The sequence below is a fragment of the Hyla sarda genome, chromosome 3 (genome assembly GCF_029499605.1).
Source record: "Hyla sarda isolate aHylSar1 chromosome 3, aHylSar1.hap1, whole genome shotgun sequence".
In the NCBI taxonomy this organism is placed as follows: domain Eukaryota; kingdom Metazoa; phylum Chordata; class Amphibia; order Anura; family Hylidae; genus Hyla; species Hyla sarda.
The window spans coordinates 415,249,126-415,274,115 of NC_079191.1; the positions used below are offsets into that span (position 1 = coordinate 415,249,126).

At 41.5% G+C, this 24,990-nt stretch overlaps 1 protein-coding gene across 4 annotated transcripts in view; it reads left to right on the plus strand.

Annotated features, from left to right (window-relative positions):
• Nucleotides 1–24,990, plus strand: part of LOC130363012 (putative deoxyribonuclease tatdn3-B) — a 31,252-nt gene that overhangs the window by 655 nt on the left and 5,607 nt on the right. For 2 of the 4 annotated variants that reach the window (XM_056568277.1, XM_056568274.1), the window contains 8 exons: nucleotides 5,146–5,178; nucleotides 6,076–6,149; nucleotides 7,873–7,957; nucleotides 16,185–16,247; nucleotides 17,541–17,650; nucleotides 20,118–20,173; nucleotides 21,750–21,862; nucleotides 23,522–23,602. In XM_056568277.1, the coding sequence (XP_056424252.1) occupies nucleotides 5,146–5,178; nucleotides 6,076–6,149; nucleotides 7,873–7,957; nucleotides 16,185–16,247; nucleotides 17,541–17,650; nucleotides 20,118–20,173; nucleotides 21,750–21,862; nucleotides 23,522–23,602 (615 nt within the window). The remainder of the gene's footprint in view (nucleotides 1–5,145; nucleotides 5,179–6,075; nucleotides 6,150–7,872; nucleotides 7,958–16,184; nucleotides 16,248–17,540; nucleotides 17,651–20,117; nucleotides 20,174–21,749; nucleotides 21,863–23,521; nucleotides 23,603–24,990) is intronic. The other 2 variants (XM_056568273.1, XM_056568276.1) reach the window with 1 other exon arrangement.

Sequence of the window (24,990 nt, forward strand, 5' to 3'; positions counted from 1 at the left end):
GTAAAATCCATAGGCGACCACTGGGAGGTGCCATTTAGAGATGAGCGAACTTACAGTAAATTCGATTCGTCACGAACTTCTCGGCTCAGCAGTTGATGACTTTTCCTGCATAAATTAGTTTGGCTTTCAGGTGCTCCGGTGGGCTGGAAAAGGTGGATACAGTCCTAGGAGACTCTTTCTTAGGACTGTATCCACCTTTTCCAGCCCACCGGAGCACCTGAAAGCTGAACTAATTTACGCAGGATAAGACATCAACTGTCGAGCCGAGAAGTTCGTGACGAATCGAATTTACTGTAAGTTCGCTCATCTCTAGTGCTATTGGTGCAATCCAGCAAGTCAGCCACTTATTGCTACATTGCCTATTGGGGTAATTGCACCATAGTGATAGTAATGTAAGGGTACGTTCACACTAAGGAATTGCGAGGAAATTCTTCTCACGGAAATTTCCTCCTCTTTTTACCATGGAGCAGAATCGATGTGGAATTGGCGCTTGTTTTCCCACAGAATTTACAACAGAATTGAGTGTCGAAATCGACCTAAGGGTACGTTCACACGACCGGATCCGATGGAAAAATTCAGCAGAGGAAATTCTGATGCAGCAGAGTCCTATTGTTTTCAATGGGATTCTGCTGCAGCACGCATATGGCGGAATTTCCATGCAGAATTCTTTCTGCGGAATCTGCTTGCAAATGCATTGCCGGCTATGGAGACGGAACATTTCCGAGCGGTCCTAGCGCTGGCATATTCTGTCAGCATCCACTGTTTGTGAATGTCCACGTGTGTTTTCCGGGGCAGACATTCTGCAAATTTTCCGCCACATGAACGTAGCCTTAGTCTATTCACATGGCAGAATTTTCGCATGCGGAATTCCGCACAGATTCCGCATCAAATTAAAGCCCAATAGACTTCAATGCAATGGGATTCCGAACTACCATTCACACTTCAGAATTTCAGCATGCAGATTCCACACAAGCCAGAAACCGCACAAATAAATGCGGAAATTCTGGCAGGATAGGGGATAGGATAGGGGATAAGTGTTTGATCGTGGGGGTCCAACTGCTGGGACACCCCCCCCCCCCCCCCGCAATCTCCTGTTACGCCCCCTCCCCATACATTTCTATGGGAGAGGCGGGGAGGCACGAACGCAGCCTCCCCGCCTCTCCCATAGAACTACATGGAGGAGGTGTGTCGGCCGCAACATCATACTGCATCCTGCATGGGAGAGCTGCGGACCCGTGCAGGGGGTTCCCAGCTTTCGGACCTCCCGCAATCAAACACTTATCCTCTATCCTGCGGATAGGGGATAAGTTGTTTTCGGCCAGAGGGCCTTTAAACAAGGAAATTCTCCGTGAATTTTTCTCTGCTTTATTACCATGGAGAAGAATTGATGTGGTATTGGTGCTTGTTTTCCATTGGCGCTTGAATTTGCAGCAGAATTAAGTGCCAAAATCGACTTAATGGGATTTTACTGAACAGATTCTGACAGAAAAAACGAACATGTTCATTCTTCGGGAAATGGCCTTTCACAGTAGCTGGTAAAACCCGAAGAAGGCAATGGAAGTCTGATGCAAGACACAATCCACATGCAGACACGAATTCTGCCTTGATTTTCCGTAGTGTGAACCAGCCCTATGATTGGAGAGATTGGCCATCACCACTAGGTACCTGTGGGCCTGTGCCAAGGGTGGCAATGTTGTGCAGAGCAGCACTAATGCGAGTAAAAAAAAAAAAAATATATATATATATATATATATATATATATATAAATAAATAAATACTTTTGATGTAGCTGCTGCTTTGCTGTGGAACAGAGGAAAAAAAACATTTCATTGGTTGAAGCCTTATGGGTCAGAATTTGTGGATTTGTGACTGATTTCACTACGTTATATATAGGAATGAGATCCACAGTAAATCTGCATGTAGCCCATATGGTTTTTGTTGTGTATTTGTGCATGAAAAACTTCTGATGCATATGAAATCATCCTAATGGGGTGTATTCAGTCCGAGTGCCTGGGGCAGTATGAGCTGTAAATACGACCCTGTGTATACCCTGTCCTGAACACTAGGGGAGAAAGTGACAAGTCGTGTGACTAGTTGAAGGTCGGATGTGATCATCTGGCTGTCGGATTTGAATCAGGTTTGAAAGCGCTTTGTCCTGAAAAGTCTTGTGAAAGGTCTCATCGGAATGTGTCTAATCTCTTTAAAATGTACCTGTCATTGGAAAAAACTTTTTATATAATGTAGATAATACACATATTATGGTATTTGTAATATACATTGGTTAAAAAAAATGTATATTACAACATTTTGGGTTTAAAAAGTGCTGTCCCTGCAGCTATTGCCTGTGTGTCTCTGTGAGGAGTCCAAATACAGGAAGTGAGGGAGGACAAGCAGGTCTCTGTACACCGAGGACAAGCAGGGCTCTGTACACCGAGGACAAGCAGGGCTCTGTACACTGAGGACAAGCAGGGCTCTGTACACTGAGGACAAGCAGTACTCTGTACATTGAGGACAAGCGGGGCTCTGTACATTGAGGACAAGTGGGGCTCTGTACATTGAGGACAAGTGGGGCTCTGTACATTGAGGACAAGCGGGGCTCTGTACATTGAGGACAAGCGGGGCTCTGTACATTGAGGACAAGCGGGGCTCTGTACACTGAGGACAAGCAAGGCCATGTATACTGAGGACAAGCAGGGCTCTGTACCTGAGGACAAGCAGGGCTCTGTACATTGAGGACAAGCAGGGCTCTGTACATTGAGGACAAGCGGGGCTCTGTACATTGAGGACAAGCGGGGCTCTGTACATTGAGGACAAGAGGGGCTCTGTACACTGAGGACAAGCGGGGCTCTGTACACTGAGGACAAGCGGAGCTCTGTACACTTAGGACAAGCGGGGCTCTGTACACTGAGGACAAGCGGGGCTCCGTACACTGAGGACAAGCGGGGCTCCGTACACTGAGGACAAGCGGGGCTCCGTACACTGAGGACAAGCGGGGCTCCGTACACTGAGGACAAGCGGGGCTCCGTACACTGAGGACAAGCGGGGCTCCGTACACTGAGGACAAGCGGGGCTCCGTACACTGAGGACAAGCGGGGCTCCGTACACTGAGGACAAGCGGGGCTCCGTACACTGAGGACAAGCGGGGCTCCGTACACTGAGGACAAGCAGTACTCTGTACACTGAGGACAAGCGGGGCTCCGTACACTGAGGACAAGCGGGGCTCTGTGCACTGAGGACAAGCGGGGCTCTGTGCACTGAGGACAAGCGGGGCTCTGTACAATGAGGACAAGCAGGGCTCTGTACACTGAGGACACTGGCTTGTCAGTAGTCCTGCTGATTTGCTAATTTGCTAATGACAGGTACACATTAAAGGTTTTTCCAGTTTCTGATAATTGTATTTTAAATAAAATTATCACTACAACATATATAACTTACTAATATAGTGCACTTTTGTGTGATTCATCCCTGACAGAAAATTGTATAGTCCTCTTATTGTCAGTGTGGTGTTGCCTCCAGCTCCCCGACACCTCCTTCTCTCCTGACAGAAAGTTGTGTAGTCCTCTCATTGTAAATGTGGTATTGTCTATGCAGCTCCCAGGCTCCTCCCTACCTCTCTTTACAGGAGGTTGTGTAGTCCTCTCGTTGTCAGTGTGGTGTTGTCTCAGCAGTTCCCAGGCTTCTTTCTCTCTCCTCTACTGTCTCAGGAGGCATGACTGGATCTTGTCTCTGAGCTCTAGCCCGCTACGTGAATGATGTCATCACCTTGGACCAGTCGTTACAGCCTACATCACCATCTCCCTGTCATATATACATATAAATCTTCATTGGGTGCTTATGCTATGTTTCCTTGTGCTGAACAATGTCACAGGCAAAGGAGCAGACAGGGAATGAATACATCAGTTGCAATATTCTGCAGAAGCTCTGGGTGGGGGAATTGACAGGAATGCTGTGGGAGGACTGTGATGACGAGCTGAGGGGAAGCAGTGCATTCTGGAAATTGTAGTTCTGAGTGATTGCTCAACCAGGAAGTACGGGACTAAGACCCCTCAAAATGAATAGATTTTTGGTAGTTTCAAAACTGGGGTAGACACGTAAGCAATGCTGTTTGCTACTGCAGCAGATTTTTTTTTTTAACCCGATGCCAGAGTACCCCTTTAAACCTGAGACAGCCCAACTCTAATGTAAGGTTAAATCTCCTACCCCCCAATTAAAAAAAAAAAAATACAAAAAAAAAAAACAAAAGCACAAGATCACTACTATGACATACAAAAAAGATCTGACTCAGAATAAATATAATGACGTGGTGGTAAAATAGCAGGATAGACCTAAAAAAAGTGGATAACACCTTTTTTATTATGAACTGACCCAACATGTCACTGCAGTATGGGATCAGCCCTTTGATTTTATGGAGTATTGTGTAATGCATCTTTTCCCCTGTGGAGGCACTGTAGCTGTAACTGCTCATTGTTAAAGGGGTACTCCCGTGGAAAACTTTTTTTTATTTTTTATTTTTATTCAACTGGTGCCAGAAAGTTTAACAGATTAATAAATTACTTCTATAAAAAAATCTTAATCCTTCCAGTACTTATTAGCTGCTGAATACTACAGAGGAAATGGTTTTCTTTTTGGAACACAGAGCTCTCTGCTGACATCACGAACACAGAGCTCTCTGCTGACATCACGAACACAGTGCTCTCTGCTGACATCTCTGCCCATTTTAAAAACTTTACAGAGTAGGAGAAAATCCCCATAGCAAACATATGCTGTTCTGGACAGTTCCTAAAATGGACAGAGATGTCAGCAGAGAGCACTGTGGTTATGATGTCAGCAGAGAGCTCTGTGTTCCAAAAAGAAAACCATTTCCTCTGTAGTATTCAGCAGCTAATAAGTACTGGAAGGATTAAGATTTTTTAATAGAAGTAATTTACAATTCTGTTTAACTTTCTGGCACCAGTTGATAAAAAAAAAGGTTTCCATGGGATTTCCCCTTTAAATTAAGAAAAAATTACTTTTTAGCAAAAAAAATTTAAAAATTGAAAACCTCAATAAAGTAAAAAAATTAATAAATAAAAAATAAAAACGAGCAGAACATGTGATTAATATTTTTTCTGCATCGGTTAACTTGTGTTCTTTTTTTATCTACAGGACATTGATAATGTCTTGGATGAAGCCAAAGCGGTAGGTACTGATGCAATTTTTTTTTTTTTTTTAAATAAAATGTTTTTTTCTTTGTTGAATATAATATAAATCCTTAACTCATTGTTTCCCAACCAGGATGCCTTCGGCTGTTGTAGAACCACAACTCCCAGCATGCCCGGACAGCCAAAGAGTTTTAGTTCTATGACAGCTGGAGGCGCCCTGGTTGGGAGACACTGCTTTAATATCGGTATTCAGAATATTGGGCAGACTAGAGGGGCCGTATTGGTTCTTATCTGCCCACACACTCTATAAAGGGAGTTTTTAAAGTGGTACTCCGCTGCTCAGCGTTTGGAACAAACTGTTCCGAACGCTGGAGCTTGTGACATCATAGCCCCGCCCACTCAATGTCACGCCCCACCCCTTCAATGCAAGTCTATGGGAGGGGGCGTGACGGCCGTCACGCCCCCTCCCATAGACTTGCATTGAGGGGGCGGGGCGTGACTTCATGAGGGTGCAGGACTATGACGTCACAAGCTCCCGGCTCCAGTGTTCGCAACAGTTTGTTCCGAACGCTGAGCAGTGGAGTACCCCTTTAACACATCTAAAACGAAACGCGTCTAAAGATTTTTCATATATATATATACAGGGGTCAAGTCCTGGGAAAAAAAGTGTGGGAACTCACTTAAGATTTCTTACTGAAGGGCTGGTCCTGCAGGAGTCCTGCAATGGGGAACAGTGTTTCTGCTGTGGAAAAAGTGCAGGTACTCCGTTCCCATGCGTTCCTGCAGGACTCGAGCCCTGTGTATATATATATATATATATATATATATATATATATATATATATATATATATATATATATAAACATTTTTATTTACTTCTATAGCTTGGCAGCTTCTTCTCGTGTTACCCTTATGCCCCATCTCTACATTTCAGATCGGTGTCCGGGCCCTTGTGGCTGTTGCGGAACATTCAGGAGAGTTTGAGAAAGTAATTAAGCTTTCTAAGCGGTGAGTAAATGGTAATGAACATATACATGTGATCCGACCAATCTGGGTACAGCGGGGGGGGGGGGGGCATTTACAAAGAGTGTTGTGAATTTTCATTGTTTTCTTTTAGCTGAAATTTTGCGGTAAAAGTTGCAGACTTTTCGTAAATTTGGCGCACGGATTTTGATGGATCACCACAGAACTGCTCTACTGTAGTCTGGTTAAAGGGGTACTCCACTGGAAAACATTTTTTTTTTTTTTTTTTTATCAACTGGTGCCAGAAAGTTTAATAGATTTTTAAATTACGTTTATTAAAAAATCTTAATCCTTCCAGTACTTATTAGCTGCTGAATACTACAGAGGAAATTTATTTTCTTTTTGGAACACAGAGCTCTCTGCTGACATCACCAGCACAGTGCTCTCTGCTGACATCTCTGTCCATTTTAAGAACTGTCCAGAGTAGGAGAAAATCCCCAGAGAAAACATATGTGGAGATGAGATGTCAGCAGAGAGCACTGTGGTCATGATGTCAGCAGAGAGCTCTGTGTTCCAAAAAGAAAAGAATTTCCTATGTAGTATTCAGCAGTTAATACGTACTAAAAAGAATTAAGATTTTTTTTTATAGAAGTGATTTACAAATCTGTTTAACTTTCTGGCACCAGTTGATTTAAAAAAAAAAAAAAAAAAAAAAGGTTTCCACCGGAGTACCCCTTTAAAGGGGTACTCCACTGGAAAACATTTTTTTTTTTTTTAATCAACTGGTGCCAGAAAGTTTAGTAGATTTTTAAATTACGTCAATTAAAAATCGTAATCCTTCCAGGACTTCTCAGCTGCTGTATGTTCCAGAGGAAATTCTTTTCTTTTTGAATTTCCTTTCTGTCTGACCACAGTGCTCTCTGCAGACACCTCTGTCCATGTCAGGAACTGTCCAGAGTAGGAGCAAATCCACATAGCAAACCTGTCCTGCTCTGGACAGTTCCTGACATGGACAGAGGTGTCAGCAGAGAGCACTGTGGTCAGACAGAAAGGAAATTCAAAAAGAAAAGAACTTCCTCTGGAGCATACAGCAGCTGATAAGTAATGGAAGGATTAAGATTTTTTTTATTTTTTATAGAAGTAATTAACAACAAATCTGTATAACTTTCTGGCACCAGTGGCGTACCTTTTTAAATGTCGCAGCGAAGTGGTGACCGTGCGACAAATGTATCGAATATTGCACGGACCCTAGTTGTATTGTCACATAGAGTTCTATAGGGTAGGGTTGACTTGCCCTTTGGTAACTTCTAAACCTGCCCGTCGGACATTTTTGCGACATTTTACAAAAAAGTCGCACGTGATAAATCAGTGACCGCTGCACAAAGTGATCTAAATACAAACGTTTCCTGGTAATGACATTTAAACGTTCTGAATGAAATGTCGCATGTGGCCAGCCTGCAGATTTACATGCAACGAATTTAGACGGAAAAAGCAGTCGAAATGGTTTGATAAATTCCCCTCAGCTTCCTTAGACTGGGTTCACACTGCATAAATTTCTCTAGTGCAGTGTTTCCCAACCAATGGGCCTCCAGCTGTTGCAAAACTACAACTCCCAGGATGCCCGGACAGCCCTTGGCTGTCCGGGCATCCTGGGAGCTGTAGTTTTGCAACAGCTGGAGGCACCCTGGTTGGGACACACTGGTCAAATGTGTCCTGTTGGCTATAGAACATGGCAAATAACGCCCCTGTATCTGATCTATCTATACAGGTATCCACAGCTGGTGTTCCCATGTTTAGGGGTGCACCCCGTCCAAGCATCACAGCCAGATCAGCAACGCAGCGCAACTCTTAAGGTGAGAGGTTTAAAATGACCTGTTAGGGAATTTTACCCATTTCCCCTATGACCTGCAGTCCCAGATTCACAGGGTAATCTGAATACAGTGGTCCCTCACGTTACAATATTAGTTGGTTCCAGAACGACCATTGTATGTTGAGACCATTGTATGTTGAGAAAACATAATTCTATGGGAACCTGGTAATTGGTTCTGAAGCCCCAAAATGGCATCCAAAAAAAAGGAAAAAGTGAGCCAAAGGCTGTCTGGGCATGCTGGGAGTTGTAGTTTTGCAATAGCTGGAGGCACCCTGGTGGGGAAACACTGCACTAGAAATACGCCACCAGCAGCAGCGATTACAATAGGATGAATCTCACCATAGAACATTCTCTATCCACAGACATCTTTCTTGGATACCAGATCCCATCACTGTTTCTTAAAGGAAACCTCTCATCACTTTAAAGGGGTTATCCCGGGAAGAACGTTTTATTTAATTTTTTTTTTTACATATCAGCTGGCTCCAGAAAGTTAAACAGATTTGTAAATAACTTCTATTAAAAAATCTTAATCCTTCCAGTACTTATTAGCAGCTGAATACTACAGAGGAAATTATTTTCTTTTTGGAACACAGTGCTCTCTGCTGACATCTCTGTCCATTTTAAGAATTATCCAGAGTAGGAGAAAATCCCCATAGCAAACATATGCTGCTCTGGACAGTTCCTAAAATGGACAGAGGTGTCAGCAGAGAGCACTGTGGTGATGATCTCAGCAGAGAGCTTTGTGTTCCAAAAAGAAAAGAATTTCCTCTGTATTCAGCAGCTAATAAGTACTGGAAGGATTAAGATGTTTTAAAAGAAGTAATTTACAAATCTGTTTAACTTTCTGGCACCAGTTGATAAAAAAAAAAAAAAAATGTTGCACCCCTTTAAAGAAAAATAAGTAGATAAGTAATATAGATAGATAGCACAGGTAAAGAGTACAGAACATGTAATACCTCCCTATACTGTAGGGGGCGCTACCAGACGCCAGTCAGTGCATACACTTCAGTAATACAGGTGTTTTACCAGTGAATGCCCATTCTGATTGGTCGGTTCTTCCGGCCATTGACGCGTTTCACAGATCTGGACTGTCCGTAGTATTGTATGTTAAGTCTGGTTTCAACTTACAATGGTCCAGAAAAGACCATTGTATGATGAAAATATTGTAAGTTGAGGGATCACTGTACAGTGGTCTCTCAAGTTACAATATTAATTGGTTCCAGGACGACCATTGTATGGTGAAACCATTGTATGTTGAGACCAGAACTCTATGGAAACCTGGTAACTAGTTCTGAAGCCAACAAAATGTCATCCAAAAATAGGAAAAAGTGAGGATTTAAGAAAAATAAGTAGATAACTAATATAGATAAAGCAAGTCCTTACTTTTGCTATGTTATGTTATTCTTTACTCTTTACTTGAAAATTTTAATAAAAACATACTATGGAAAAAAAAAGCAAGTCCTTACATATCACTGTCTATGTAGAGGACAGGAGCTTCTTCAGGGTCCTGTACAGTACATGAAATGTCCTAAAAAAGTAACATGGAGTCGCCCTCACCTGGTGTCCAAAGGAGCAGCTAACCCTGGTACAGGCAAAGAGTACAGAACATGTAATACCTCCCTGTACTGTAGGGGGCGCTACCAGACACCAGTCAGTGTATACACTTCAGTAATACAGGTAAAGAGTACAGAACACGTAATACCTCCCTGTACTGTAAGGGCCGCTACCAGACATCAGTCAGTGCATGCACCTCAGTAATACAGGTAAAGAGTACAGAACATGTAGTACCACCCTGTACTGTAGGGGGCGCTACCAGACACCAGTCAGTGCATGCACCTCAGTAATACAGGTAAAGAGTACAGAACATGTAATACCTCCCTGTACTGTAGGGGGCGCTACCAGACACCAGTCAGTGCATACGCTTCAGTAATACAGGTAAAGAGTACAGAACATGTAATACCTCCCTGTACTGTAGGGGGCGCTACCAGACACCAGTCAGTGCATACACTTCAGTAATACAGGTAAAGAGTAGTACAGAACATGTAATACCTCCCTGTACTATAGGGGGCGCTACCAGACAGGCAGTCAGTGCTTATGCTTTAGTAATACAGGAAAAGAGTACAGAACATGTAATACCTCCCTGTACTGTAGGGGGCGCTACCAGACACTAGTCAGTGCATACACTTCAGTAATACAGGTGTTTTACCAGTGAATGTCCATTCTGATTGGTCAGTTCTTCCGGCGATTGACACATTTCACAGATCTGGACTGTCCGTACATTGTATGTTGAGTCTGGTTTCAAGTTACAATGGTCCAGACAAGACCAGAAAAGACCATTGTATGTGGAAACTATTGTATGTTGAGGCCATTGTAAGTTGAGGGATCACTGTATATGGTTCCTGTTTATTGTCATAGATGTTATTATATGCTCCTTAGGGTGCGTTCACACTGAGTAATTCAAGAGGAATTTACTCGAGTAATTCCTCTTGAATTCTCCTCTTAGAAGTAATTAACACCTGCTTTGCCATTGACTTCAATGTATTGTACTCTGCACTGTTCACACTGCATAAATTCCGCTTGCGGAATTCCGTTCCGCTAGAAAAATACGGAATACGCGAGCAAAAGTCCATTGAAGTCAATAATAAAAACATTTCCGCTTAAAATTGTTTCTGTGCTGAATTTGTGCGGAAACTCCGCCCAATTCCAATTGGTGGTTGTAGTCCATAAAAAAAAAACCAGTTTCCTCCTTTATTCTGTACAGAAAATCTGCATGGAATTCTGCATTAATTCCGCTCGATTTTGCATGAAATTTTTTTTACCAGAGGATTGCTCTCCTATTCCTCAGTGTGAACGCATCCTTACACAGAGAGGGATTTATGCCAAGTTTTATGTGGACATGATTAAACAGAATAAAATGGCCTTCACTTTTAACATTATATCTGCTTATCTTCTACTCAGGAATAAAAAAAACACCCTCTAAATGTCAGACTGTTCCAAGTAGAAGAACAGGGGTGTGTACGTCTTGTGTCCGCTTCCATTAAATGTTGGGAGAATAAAGTGGATTCCCTCACGTTTTCCACTGATCAAACTTTGATGGTCTATTGCAGTATTTCCCAACCAGGGTGCCTCCAGCTGTTGGCAAACTACAACTCCCAGCATGTCCGGGAATGCTGAGAGTTGTAGTCTGGCAACAGCTGGAGGCACCCCGGTTGGGAAAACACTGGCCCATTTTAAAGGGGTATTCCAGGAAAAAACTTTTTTTTTATATATCAACTGGCTTCAGAAAGTTAAACAGATTTGTAAATAACTTCTATTAATTTTTTTAATCCTTTCAGTACTTATGAGCTTCTGAAGTTAAGGTTGTTCTTTTCTGTATAAGTGCTCTCTGATGACACGTGTCTCGGGAAACGCCCAGTTTAGAAGAGGTTTGCTATGGGGATTTGCTTCTAAACTGGGTGTTTCCCGAGACAGGTGTCATCAGAGAGGACTTAGACAGAAAAGAACAACCTTAACTTCAGAAGCTCATAAGTACTGAAAGGACTAACATTTTTTAATAGAGGTTATTTACAAATCTGTTTAATTTTCTGGAGCCAGTTGATATATTAAAAAAAGTTTTTTCCTGGAATACCCCTTTAAGCCTAGGCCATCAGTTCTAAAGTCCCAGAGAATTTCTTTAAAGGGAACCTGTCACATTGACAATGTCGCCCAATCTGCAGGCATCATGTTTTAGGGTAGGAGGAGCCGAGCAGATTGATATATAGTATTGTGGGGAAAGTTCCAGGACAACTTGTCATTTATTCATGAGATTCTCATCTCATTCTGGGGTAAATAGTCATGTGGGCGGTCCTACTCATTGAGTGATAGATCTCTCTATAGGACCGCCCACTTGACTACTTAGCCCTGAATGAACAGAGAATTACATGAATAAATGACAAGTTATCCTGGAACTTTTCCCATAAAACTTTATATTAATCTGCTCTGCTCCTCCTGCTCTATAACATGATACTGGCAGATTGTACTGTATTGTATATATCATCTGCTCAGCTCCTCCTGCTCTATAACATGATACCTGCAAATTGTACTGTATTGTATATATCATCAGCTCATCTCCTCCTGCTCTATAACCTGATACCGGCAGATTGTACTGTATTGTATATATCATCTTCTCCGCTCCTCCTGCTCTATAACATGATACCTGCAGATTGTACTGTATTGTATATATCATCTGCTCAGCTCCTCCTGCTCTATAACATGACACCTGCAGATTGTACTGTATTGTATATATCATCTGCTCGGCTCCTCCTGCTCTATAACATGATACCTGCAGATTGTACTGTATTGTACATATCATCTGCTCAGCTCCTCCTGCTCTATAACATGTTACCTGCAGATTGTACTGTATTGTATATATCATCTGCTCAGCTCCTCCTGCTCTATTTATTTATTTATATAGTGCCTACAGATTCCGCAGCGCTTACAATTATGGGGTACAAACAAAGACAAGTATCAGATATAAAATTACACAATAACTATTCAAACAAGAGGTGTGAGGATATGTTGGGGATATGTTGGGGATATGTTGGGGATATGTTTGGGATATGTTGGGGATATGTTGGGGATATGTTGGGGATATGTTGAGGATATGTTGGGGATATGTTGGGGATATGTTGGGGATATGTTGGGGATATGTTGGGGATATGTTGAGGATATGTTGAGGATATGTTGGGGATATGTTGGGGATATGTTGGGGATATGTTGAGGATATGTTGAGGATATGTTGGGGATATGTTGGGGATATGTTGGGGATATGTTGAGGATATGTTGGGGATATTTCGGGGATATGTTGGGGATATGTTGGGGATATGTTGGGGATATGTTGGGGATATGTTGAGGATATGTTGAGGATATGTTGAGGCCAATTAAAGAATGTTATAGGCCTGTCTGAAGAGATGTGTTTTTAGGCCACGATTGAAACTATGGATGTTGTTGTTGAGTCTGAGGGATTGAGAGATAGCATTCCAGAGAACCGGTGCTGCACGAGTGAAGTCTTGGAGACGGGAGTGAGAAGTTCGGATTATAGAAGATGTTAGTGTGAGATCATTAGCAGATCGGAGAGAACATGTAGGATGGTAGACAGAGATGAGAGAGGAGATGTAAGGAGGTGCAGCATTGTGGAGAGCTTTGTGTGTGAGACTGAGGATTTTGTACTGTATTCTGGACTGAATTGGTAACCAGTGTAGTGACTGGCACAGGGAGGAGGCGTCGGTGTAGCGGCTGGAGAGGAAGATGAGTCTGGCTGCGGCATTAAGGATGGACTGGAGAGGAGAGAGTTTAGAGAAAGGAAGGCCTATTAGTAAAGAGTTACAGTAGTCGAGGCGGGAGTGAATCAAAGCAATAATGAGAGTTTTAGCAGTTTCAGTAGTGAGAAACGGGGGATTCTGGAAATGTTTTTGAGATGCAGGTGACAAGAACGTGAAAGAGACTGAATATGGGGAGTGAAAGACAGATCAGAGTCAAGTATAACTCCAAGACAGCGATCCTGCTGCCCGGGAGTTATGGTAGTACCACATACCGAGATGGAAATGTCAGGGTTAGGTACAGTATCAATTGATGGAGAAAAAACAAGAAGTTCTGTTTTAGAAAGATTTAGTTTCAGATATAAAGAGGACATGATGTGTGAGACAGCAGAGAGACAGTCACTGGTATTCTGTAGGAGTGCAGGGGTGATGTTGGAGGAAGAGGTATAGAGTTGGGTGTCATCAGCATAGAGGTGGTACTGGAAACCAAATCTACTGATTGTTTTTCCAATGGGGGATGTGTAGAGTGAAAAGAGTAGAGGACCCAGGACCGATCCCTGGGGAACCCCGACAGCAAGGGGAAGAGGAGAAGAAGTAGAGCCAGAAAACGAGACGCTAAAGGAGCGGCCAGAGAGGAGGAAAACCAGGCGAGAGCAGAGTCCTTGAGACCGATGGAGCGGAGACTACTGAGGAGGAGTTGGTAATCCACAGTGTCATAAGCCGCAGACAGGTCCAAGAGAATCAGTAAAGAGAAATTGCCATTTGATTTGGCCGTCAGAAGATCGTTAGTGACTTTGGTTTGGGCTGTTTCTGTGGAGTGAAGGGAGCGGAAACCAGACTGTAAGGGATCAAGGAGAGAGTTCTCGGAGAGATAGCGGATAAGGCGGGAGTAGACCAAGCGCTCCAGGAGTTTGGAGATAAAGGGGAGATTTGAGACGGGTCGATAGTTGGCTGCACAGGACGGGTCCAGAGATGGTTTTTTCAAATAGAGTATTTGACGGAGGAGGGAAAGACCCCAGAAGAGAGGGAGGGGTTAAAGATTTTAGTTAGGTGACAGCTGATAGCAGGAGAGAGAGAGAGAGACTGGATGAGGTGTGAAGGCATGGGGTCACTAGAGCAGGTAGTGGAGCGGGTGGAGGAGAGGAGCCTGGAAACCTCATCCTCCGTTACAGGCTCAAAAGCTGAGAGTGATGAAGAGGAGACGTGCCTGGGAATTGGATCAGAACTTTTAGGGGACTGGGAGAGGATTTCATCACGAATGTCATCAATTTTAGTTTTGAAGTATTTGGCCAGGTCTTCAGCACAGAGATTAGTGATTGGGGTCTGTACTTTAGGCCGAAGGAGAGAGTTGAACGTGTCAAAAAGGCGTTTTGGGTTGTTAGACAGAGAGGATATTAGATTGTACTGTATTGTATATATCATCTGCTCAGCTCCTCCTGTTCTATAACATGATACCTGCAGATTATACTGTATTGTATATATCATCTGCTCAGCTCCTCCTGCTCTATAACAAGATACCTGCATATTGTACTGTATTGTATATATCATCTGCTCAGCTCCTCCTGCTCTATAACATGTTACCTGCAGATTGTACTGTATTGTGTGTGTATATATATCATCTGCTCAGCACCTCCTGCTCTATAACATGATACCTGCAGATTGTACTGTATTGTATATATCATCTGCTCAGCTCCTCCTGCTCTATAACATGATACCTGCAGATTGTACTGTGTTGTATATATCATCTGCTCAGCGCCTCCTGCTCTATAACATGATTCCTGCAGATTGTACTGTATTGTATATATCATCTGCTCAGCTCCTCCTGCTCTATAACCTGATACCTGTAGATTGTACTGTATTGTATATATAATCTGCTCAGCTCCTCCTGCTCTATAACATGTTACCTGCAGATTGTACTGTATTATATATATCATCTGCTCAGCTCCTCCTGTCCTATAACATGATACCTGCAGATTGTACTGTATTGTATATATCATCTGCTCAGCTCCTCCTGTTCTATAACATGATACCTGCAGATTGTACTGTATTGTATATATCATCTGCTCAGCTCCTCCTTCTCTATAACATGATACCTGCAGATTGTACTGTACTGTATATATTATTTGCTCAGCTCCTCCTGCTCTATAACATGATACCTGCAAATTGTACTGTATTGTATATATCATCTGCTCAGCTCCTCCTTCTCTATAACATGTTACCTGCAGATTGTACTGTATTGTATACATAATCTGCTCAGCTCCTCCTGCTCTATAACATGATACCTGCATATTGTACTGTATTGTATATATCATCTGCTCAGCTCCTCCTGCTCTATAACATGATACCTGCATATTGTACTGTATTGTATATATCATCTGCTCAGCTCCTCCTGCTCTATAACATGATACCTGCAGATTGTACTGTATTGTATATATCATCTGCTCAGCTCCTCCTGCTCTATAACATGATACCTGCATATTGTACTGTATTGTATATATCATCTGCTCAGCTCCTCCTGCTCTATAACATGATACCTGCAGATTGTACTGTATTGTATATATCATCTGCTCAGCTCCTCCTGCTCTATAACCTGATACCTGTAGATTGTACTGTATTGTATATATCATCTGCTCAGCTCCTTCTGCTCTATAACATGTTAGCTGCCGAGTTGACTGTTTTATCAACATGACAGGTTTCCTTTAAAGGACAATGAATGTATTATATCTTTTGAATGTATTGAATTTTTTTCTCCAAAATTAATCAATCCACACGACTTTTCCGAGACAGATTTGCCTTTAAGGAAACTAACCTGACAACCTCCGTGTGAGATCATATCGTCACATACATTTGCCCGACACAGAACAGCTTTTGAATGTGTTTTAAAGGCAATTTTTCTCTGTATTTCCCTCCCAGGATCTAGAAGACGCTCTGCCTTTAATAGAACAATACAAAGATGACTTGTTGGCTATCGGAGAGGTACTGAACATAGTTTTGTGGATGTTCTAGGTCGAGACATGTCTAGGTTATATAATGTTGGACAACTGCTGATTTGGTTGTCCGGGCATGCTGGAAGTTGTAGTTTTGCAACAGCTGGGGGCACCCTGGTTTGGAAACTCTGCACTGAATTCTATGCAGTAAGAGGTGGCGGCAGGTGGACAGATTTGTTATTGAATTCTGTATTTATGCAGGAGATTGGGAGCTCTGTATCAGCTTTATTAAAGGGGTACTCCGCTGGAAAACTTTTTTTTTTTTTTTTTTAATCAACTGGTGCCAAAAAATGTTAACAGATTTGTAAATGACTTCTATTTAATAATATTAATCCTTCCAGTACTTTTCAGCTGCTATATGCCCAACAGGAAGTTCTTTTCTTTTTGAATTTCCTTTCTGCCTGTCCACAGTGCTCTCTGCTGACACCTCTGTCTATTTTAGGAACTGTCCAGAGTAGCAGCAAAATCCCCATAGCAAGCCTCTCTCTCCTGCTCCGAACAGTTCCCGACACGGACAGAGGTGTCAGCAGAGAGCACTGTGGTCAGACAGAAAGGACATTTAAAAATAAAAAAACTTCCTCTGTAGTATACAGCAGCTGATAAGTACTGGAAGGATTAAGATATATTTTTTTTTTTAAAAGAAGTAATTTACAAATCTGTTTTAACTTTCTGGCACCAGTTGATTCAAAAGAAAATGTTTTCCAGTGGAGTTCCCCTTTAACTAGCAGAACACTAGAAGATTGTTTTTACGACTGCTTTTGGAACCCCCTTCCCCCCTCTTTTAAATGGGGGCAGGGGGAGGTGTAGAAAATATAGACCGGTCGGAACTATTCTCTATCAGCTGAAGCATTGATGGTCGTCCAAAGTGTTTTTTTTTAATTTGCACTAGAAATATGATATACATTGGTTTCCATTAGAGATGAGCGAACTTACAGTAAATTCGATTCGTCACAAACTTCTCGGCTCGGCAGTTGATGACTTATCCTGCGGAAATTAGTTCAGCTTTCCGGCGCTCCGGTGGTCTGGAAAAGGTGGATACAGTCCTAAGAAAGAGTCTCCTAGGACTGTATTCACCTTTTCCAGCCCACGGGAGCACCTGAAAGCTGAACTAAGTTATGCAGGATAAGTCATCAACCGCCGAGCCGAGAAGTTTGTGACGAATCGAATTTACTGTAAGTTCGCTCATCTCTAGTTTCCATGGGTAACACTATTGCCTATACGTATACTTGTATTGTAATTTATGATTTCATATTTAAATATTTTTTTGCCATTCTGTCAATAGGTGGGATTGGATTTTACCCCCCGTATAGCAAACACAGACGACCAGAAAGAAGAGCAGCGTCAGGTGTTTATCAGACAGATTCAACTGGCCAAGCGGCTCGGTCTGCCCCTGTAAGTGCCCGGCTCAATAGCATCACTCATTTCTTGTAGGGGGGAGGGGGGGGGATAGAGACTTTTTATTTATTTATTTTATTTATGTTATTTTTTTTAAGGGCTAGCCCAGGGAACTGAAAATGTCAGACACTTTCCCCCTAAGTGTATGATGGCAGGGGGTCTGATTGCTGGGACACCCCACAAGCTCCTGTAGGGGGCCCTGGCTACTTACACATCCTCAAAGCAGAGCGGCCCTCACCTACCTGGATGAATGCAAGTGACGGGCCGCTCAACCAATCACAGGCCTCAGTGATGTCTCGTCTTAGACAGTGATTGGCCAACAGGAAAAGAATGTGGGAGCCGGAGTGCACCGAGGACTTGTAAGTAGCCAGGGCCCCGTATAGTAGCGGTTTGTCCCCTGCAATCAGACACTCCTCTCCTGTGGATAGGGGATAAGTGTCTGATAAGTTCAGTTCACTGTCCTACCCCTTTAACCCCTTTAACGACACAGGACGTAAATGTACGTCCTGGTGATGTGGTACTTAACTCACCAGGACGTACATTTACGTCCTAAGCATAACCGCGGGCATCATAGCGATGCCGGCATCATGCGCGGCAGGTCTAGGCTGTGGATCGCAGCCAGGGACCCACCGGTAATGGCGGACACCCGCAATCCCGCGGATGTCCGCCATTAACCCCTCAGATGCCGTGATCAATACAGATCACGGCATCTGCAGCATCGCGGTCACTTAACAGGATGATCGGATCGCCCGCAGCGCTGCCGCGGTGATCCGATCATCCTGCACGGCAGACGGAGGTCCCCTCACCTGCCTCCGCTGTCTTCCGGGAGTCTTCTGCTCTGATCTGCCTTCCCGCAGACCAGAGCAGAAGATGACCGATAATGCTGATCAGTGCTGTGTCCTATACATAACACTGAACAGCATTAACAATCGAATGGTTGCTATAAATAGTAAAAAGTAAAAAAATAAAGTAAAAAAAATGTGAAAAACCCCCTCCCCCAATAAAAACGTAAACTGTCCCATTTTCCCTATTTTACCCCCAAAAAGTGTAAAAAAATTATTTTATATACATATTTGGTATCGCCGCGTGCGTAAATATCCAAACTATTAAAATAAAATGTAAATGATCCCGTACGGTGAACGGCGTGAACGTAAAAAAAAAAAAGTCCAAAATAGCTGCTTTTTTATAACATATTTTATTCCCAAAAAAATTAATAAAAAATGTAATAAAAGTTTTGTATAAGCAAATATGGTGTTAATAAAAAGTACAGATCACGGCGCAAAAAATGAGCCCTCATACCACCGCTTATACGGAAAAATGAAAAAGTTCAAATAGGGGGATTTTAAATGTACTAATTTGGTTAAAGAGTTTGCGATTTTTTTTAAGCGCAACAGTAATAGAAAAGTTATAATCATGGGTATCATTTTAATCGTATTGACCCAGGGAATAAAGAACACGTCATTTTTACCATAAATTGTACGGCGTGAAAACAAAACCTTCCAGAATTTGCAAAATTGCGGTTTTCTTTTTAATTTCCCCACACAAATAGTATTTTTTTGGTTGCGCCTTACATTTTATGATATAATGAGTGATGTCATTACAAAGGACAACTGGTCGCGCAAAAAACAAGCCCTCATACTAGTCTGTGGATGAAAATATAAAAGAGTTATGATTTTTTGAAGGGGAGGAGGAAAAAAACGTAAACGTAAAAATAAAATTCTCCTTAAGGGGTTAAAGGGGTACTCTGGTGGAAAACTTTTTTTTTTTTTTTTTTTTTTTTAAATCAACTGGTGCCAGAAAGTTAAACAGATTTGTAAATTCCTTCTATTAAAAAATCTTGATCCTTCCGGTACATTTTAGGAGCTGTATACTACAGAGGAAATTATTTTCTTTTTGGATTTCTCTTCTGTCACGACCACAGTGCTCTCTGCTGACCTCTGCTGTCCATTTTAGGAACTGTCCAGAGCAGCATATGTTTGCTATGGGCATTTTCTCCTGCTCTGGACAGTTCCTAAAATGGACAGCAGAGGTCAGCAGAGAGCACTGTGGTCGGGACAGAAGAGAAATCCAAAAAGGAAAGCATTTCCTCTGTAGTATAAAGCCGCTTATAAGTACTGGAAAGATTAAGATTTTTTAATAGAAGTGTTTTTCAAATCTTTTTAACTTTCTGGCATCAGTTGATATAAAAAAAAAAAAAAGTTTTCCCCGGGAGTACCCCTTTAAAATTAAGAATAAAAGATCTTTTATACTAATATGAAATACTGCAATCTTCTATAACTGAATGTGGCCGCCATCTTCCTCTATACACAACATCAGATATTGGCTACTCTTTCGGCCATTTCTTTGTAAACCATTCTACTAAGAAATAATTCACTGTCGTGTTTGAACTTTTTTCCTTGTTTTTTTTTTATTTTTATTTTTTTTTTCCTTTTTAATTGTGATTTTTTCCTGCTTTTCATTCCAGAAATGTTCACTCCCGTTCAGCTGGAAGACCAACTATTAACCTCCTCAAGGAACAAGGTGCTGTACATTTTACTTTTGGACTTGACTAGGATTAAAGGGAACCTGTCACTTAAACTCTTGCTATATAATAGTAGTATGTGTCATATGTCATGAGTTCCATGTATTAAAGGGGTATTCCAGGAAAAAAACCTTTTTTTTTTTATATCAACTGGTTCCAGAAAGTTGAACAGATTTGTAAATTACTTCTATTAAAAAAATCTTAATCCTTTCAATACTTATCAGCTGCTGAAGTTGAGTTGTTGTTTTCTGTCTGGCAACAGTGCTCTCTACTGACATCTCTGCTTGTCTTGGGAACTGCACAGAGTAAAAGAGGTTTGCTATGGGGATTTGCTTCTACTCTGGACAGTTCCCGAGACAGGTGTCATCAGAGAGCACTTAGACAGAAAAGAACAACTCAACTTCAGCAGCTCATAAGTACTGATAGGATTAAGATTTTTTAATAGAAGTAATTTACAAATCTGTTTAACTTTCTGGAGCCAGTTGATATATATATATATATATATATATATATATATATATATATATATATATATATAAAAAGTATTTTTTTCTTGGATAACCACTTTAATGTGCTGAAAAAGACTTTTAGGCTATGTCTGCACACAATTTTTGGATATCTGCCTCTGCAGTTTTAGAGCCAAAGTCAGAAGCGGATCCAGTAGGAAAGAAAAGTTTCGCCATAAAAAAGAAAAAAAAAACCTGCGTGGAAACCTAGCCTTATAGTTGTCCCACGCTATATGCAAATTGGCTGACGTAGTCATTGGCGTGGCAACTGTTTAAAATGAGTCACAGCGACCCGTGCTGTAATTACTTCTATTGAGGTTTGATTAAAGGGGTATTCCAGGCAAAAACTTTTTTTATATATATCAAGTGGCTCCGGAAACATAAACAGATTTGTTAATTACTTCTTTTAAAAATCTTAATCCTTCCAATAGTTATTAGCTTCTGAAGTTTTCTGTCTAACTGCTCAATGATGATGTCACGTCATGATGTGAGTCATCAGAGAGCAGTTAGACAGAAAACAACAACTCAACTTCAGAAGCTAATAACTATTGGAAGGATTAAGATTTTTTTAATAGAAGTAATTTACAAATCTGTTTAACTTTCCGGAGCCAGTTGATATATATAAAAAAAAAGTTTGGGCCTGGAATACCCCTTTGAAGAGAACAAGGTAGTAGCCTGTAAATCAGTGGTCTTCAACCTGTGGACCTCCAGATGATGCAAATCTGCAACTCCCAGCATGCCCGGACAGCCAACGGCTGTCCGGGCATGCTGGGAGTTGTAGTTTTGCAACATCTGGAGGTCCGCATGTTGAAGACCACTGCTGTCAATAATTAAGGTGGGGGGGGGGCACTGATCACAGCATGACGATTGCCCCCATTAACATTGGAGCAATTGACCTGTATTCTAGTGATTGTTGGAAGTCTCAGCATACAGACCCCCTATTTAGCTGGTTATCCCTTATCCTGTAGATACTGGATTATTTCTAATCTTGGAATAACCCATTTAAGAGAAAAGATAACTGACTGCTGTCTGTGTACTTGATGGACCTTTGTCCTTTTTGTTTTCCCAGGTGCTGAACATGTCCTTCTTCATGCATTTGATGGGAAGCCATCAGTAGCCATGGAAGGTGTCAAAGCTGGATTCTTCTTTTCCATCCCACCTTCTATCATCAGAAGTGAACAGGTATAATGAGAAAAAATCTGTTGTTTGCTTTTGTAGGATGTCTGATCCTGAGTTATATCCTGTATTATACTCCAGAGCTGTACTCACTATTCTGCTGGTGGGGTCACTGTGTACATTACATTACATTACTTATCCTGTACTGATCCTGAGTTATATCCTGTATTATACTCCAGAGCTGTACTCACTATTCTGCTGGTGAGGTCACTGTGTACATACATTGCATTACTTATCCTGAGTTATATCCTGAATTATACCCCAGAGCTGCACTCACTATTCTGCTGGTGAGGTCACTGTGTACATACATTACATTACTTATCCTGTACTGATCCTGAATTATATCCTGTATTATACTCCAGAGCTGTACTCACTATTCTGCTGGTGAAGTCACTGTGCACATACATTACATTACTTATCCCGTACTGATCCTGAGTTATATCCTGTATTATACTGCAGAGCTGTACTCACTATTCTGCTGGTGAGATCACTGTGTACATACATTACTTATCCTGTACTGATCCTGAGTTATATCCTGTATTATATTCCAGAGCTGTACTCACTATTCTACTGGTGAGGTCACTGTGTACATACATACACTACATTACTTATCCTATACTGATCCTGAGTTATATCCTGTATTATACTCCAGAGCTGTACTCACTCTTCTGCTGGTGAGGTCACTGTATATATACATTACATTAATTATCCTGTACTGATCCTGAGTTATATCCTGTATTATACTCCAGAGCTGTACTCACTATTCTGCTGGTGAGGTCACTGTGTACATACATTACATTACTTATCCTATACTGATCCTGAGTTATATCCTGTATTATACTCCAGAGCTGTACTCACTCTTCTGCTGGTGAGGTCACTGTATATATACATTACATTAATTATCCTGTACTGATCCTGAGTTATATCCTGTATTATACTCCAGAGCTGTACTCACTATTCTGCTGGTGAGGTCACTGTGTACATACATTACATTACTTATCCTATACTGATCCTGAGTTATATCCTGTATTATACTCCAGAGCTGTACTCACTATTCTGCTGGTGGGGTCACTGTGTACATACATTACATTACTTATCCTGTACTGATCCTGAGTTATATCCTGTAGTATACTCCAGAGCTGTAGTCACTATTCTGCTGGTGAGGTCACTGTGTACATACATTACATTACATATCCTGTACTGATCCTGAGTTATATCATGTATTATATTCCAGAACTGTACTCACTATTCTGCTGGTGAGGTCACTGTGTACATACATTACATTACTTATCCTGTACTGATCCTGAGTTATATTATACTGATCCTGTATTATACTCCAGAGCTGTACTCACTATTCTGCTGGTGAGATCACTGTGTACATACATTACATTACTTATCCTGTACTGATCCTGAGTTATATCCTGTATTATACTCCAGAGCTGCACTCACTATTCTGCTGGTGAGGTCACTGTGTACATACATTACATTACTTATCCTGTACTGATCCTGAGTTATATTCTGTATTATACTCCAGAGCTGGCAGTTGTTTTTCTTCAACATCTGGAGGTCCACAGTTTGGAGACCACTGATCTAGATGATGTAACTTATGTAAAGAATAATGTCTGTGCTCTGCATTATATTTAATTCATTCCCATTTTGTTTAAGAAGCAGAAACTAGTGAAGCAGCTTCCTCTGGAGAACATATGTCTGGAAACAGATTCCCCTGCCCTAGGACCAGAGAAGCAGGTATGGGATGGGGTATTGATCATAGTTTTTTTTAAATTAAGAAAAACTTTATTAGCAATGAAACGTCATTACACATACTTATGATATACTGTGACGCAGCACACAATAAATGAATACAATTACTAATACAGTATAGCATGACAGTTCAAAATACATCACGTGTTTCTACACTATACATCATACCACATGCTACGCTAACATTCCTGCACACATTATGAAACAAAGTCAAACAATAAAGCATTACAAACCGTAATAGGGCATGGGGGTCGTATTCTTGCTGCTGGCATATACTCTTATGTATACACACATTCCCTCACAGAGGAGAAAGGTGCAGGTAAGCTCAGCTGTGCTGTGATATCTTCGGGGTCATCGCTTTAAAGGGGTACTCCGCTGCTCAGCGTTTGGAACAAACTGTTCCAAACGCTGGAGTTGGCGCTGGGAGCTTGTGACGTCATAGCCCTGCCCCCTCAATGCAAGTCTATGGGAGGGGGCGTGACTGCCGTCACGCCCCCTCCCATAGACTTGCATTGAGGGGGTGGGGCTTGATGACATGAGGGGGCGGGGCTATGACATCACAAGCTCCCGGCTCCAGTGTTCGGAAGAGTTTGTCCCAAACGCCGAGCAGCGGAGTACCCCTTTAAGTCTTCAGCTGGCAGGACTTCTCTACCGGGCCTCGCCATCTAAAACTTTATATGTGTTTTACATTTTTTATCATAATTTGAGATGTTGTTTAGTTTCATACTCTCCTCCATTTATTCCAGATTTGTTTTGCACGCCTCCAGCTTCTCCTTGTCACCACTGCAGTAATGCAGGGCATTTATTATTTGCATGTGGTTATTTTGACTTGTAAAGCAACTTCTGTAAAGCAAGTCTGGATTGAAGCGTGCGATCGGTGATATTAATAAGGCACTGACGAAAAATCAAAAAGCAGGAGTGTATAAAAAAGAATGGGAAATGCAAAAAATTCTGGATTTGGCTTGTAAAAATAAATTAAAAAATGTGTGTTTTAAAAACAGCACTGCGCTAAAAATGTGTGTTACCAGCCTTACATTAGCATATTTCACTGAGATGGATATGTAGTTGATAAAATAAACTGTTTCCTACCTAAATAACTTTTCCTATTCTCCTAAGTATAATGATACACACAATGTGATGTCTCCTTACCAAGCCATTATAGCCCAGATTAAAAGTCCATATTAAAGGGGTACTCTGGTGGAAATTATTATTTTTTTAATGAACTGGTGCCAGAAAGTTAAACAGATTTGTAAATTATATGTATATAAAGGGCTGGCGCATACAATAAATGAACTATTAAAAATGGTATAGTATTATTTTATTTAGAATAAATATATTACCGTATTTATCGGGGTATACCACGCACCGGCCTA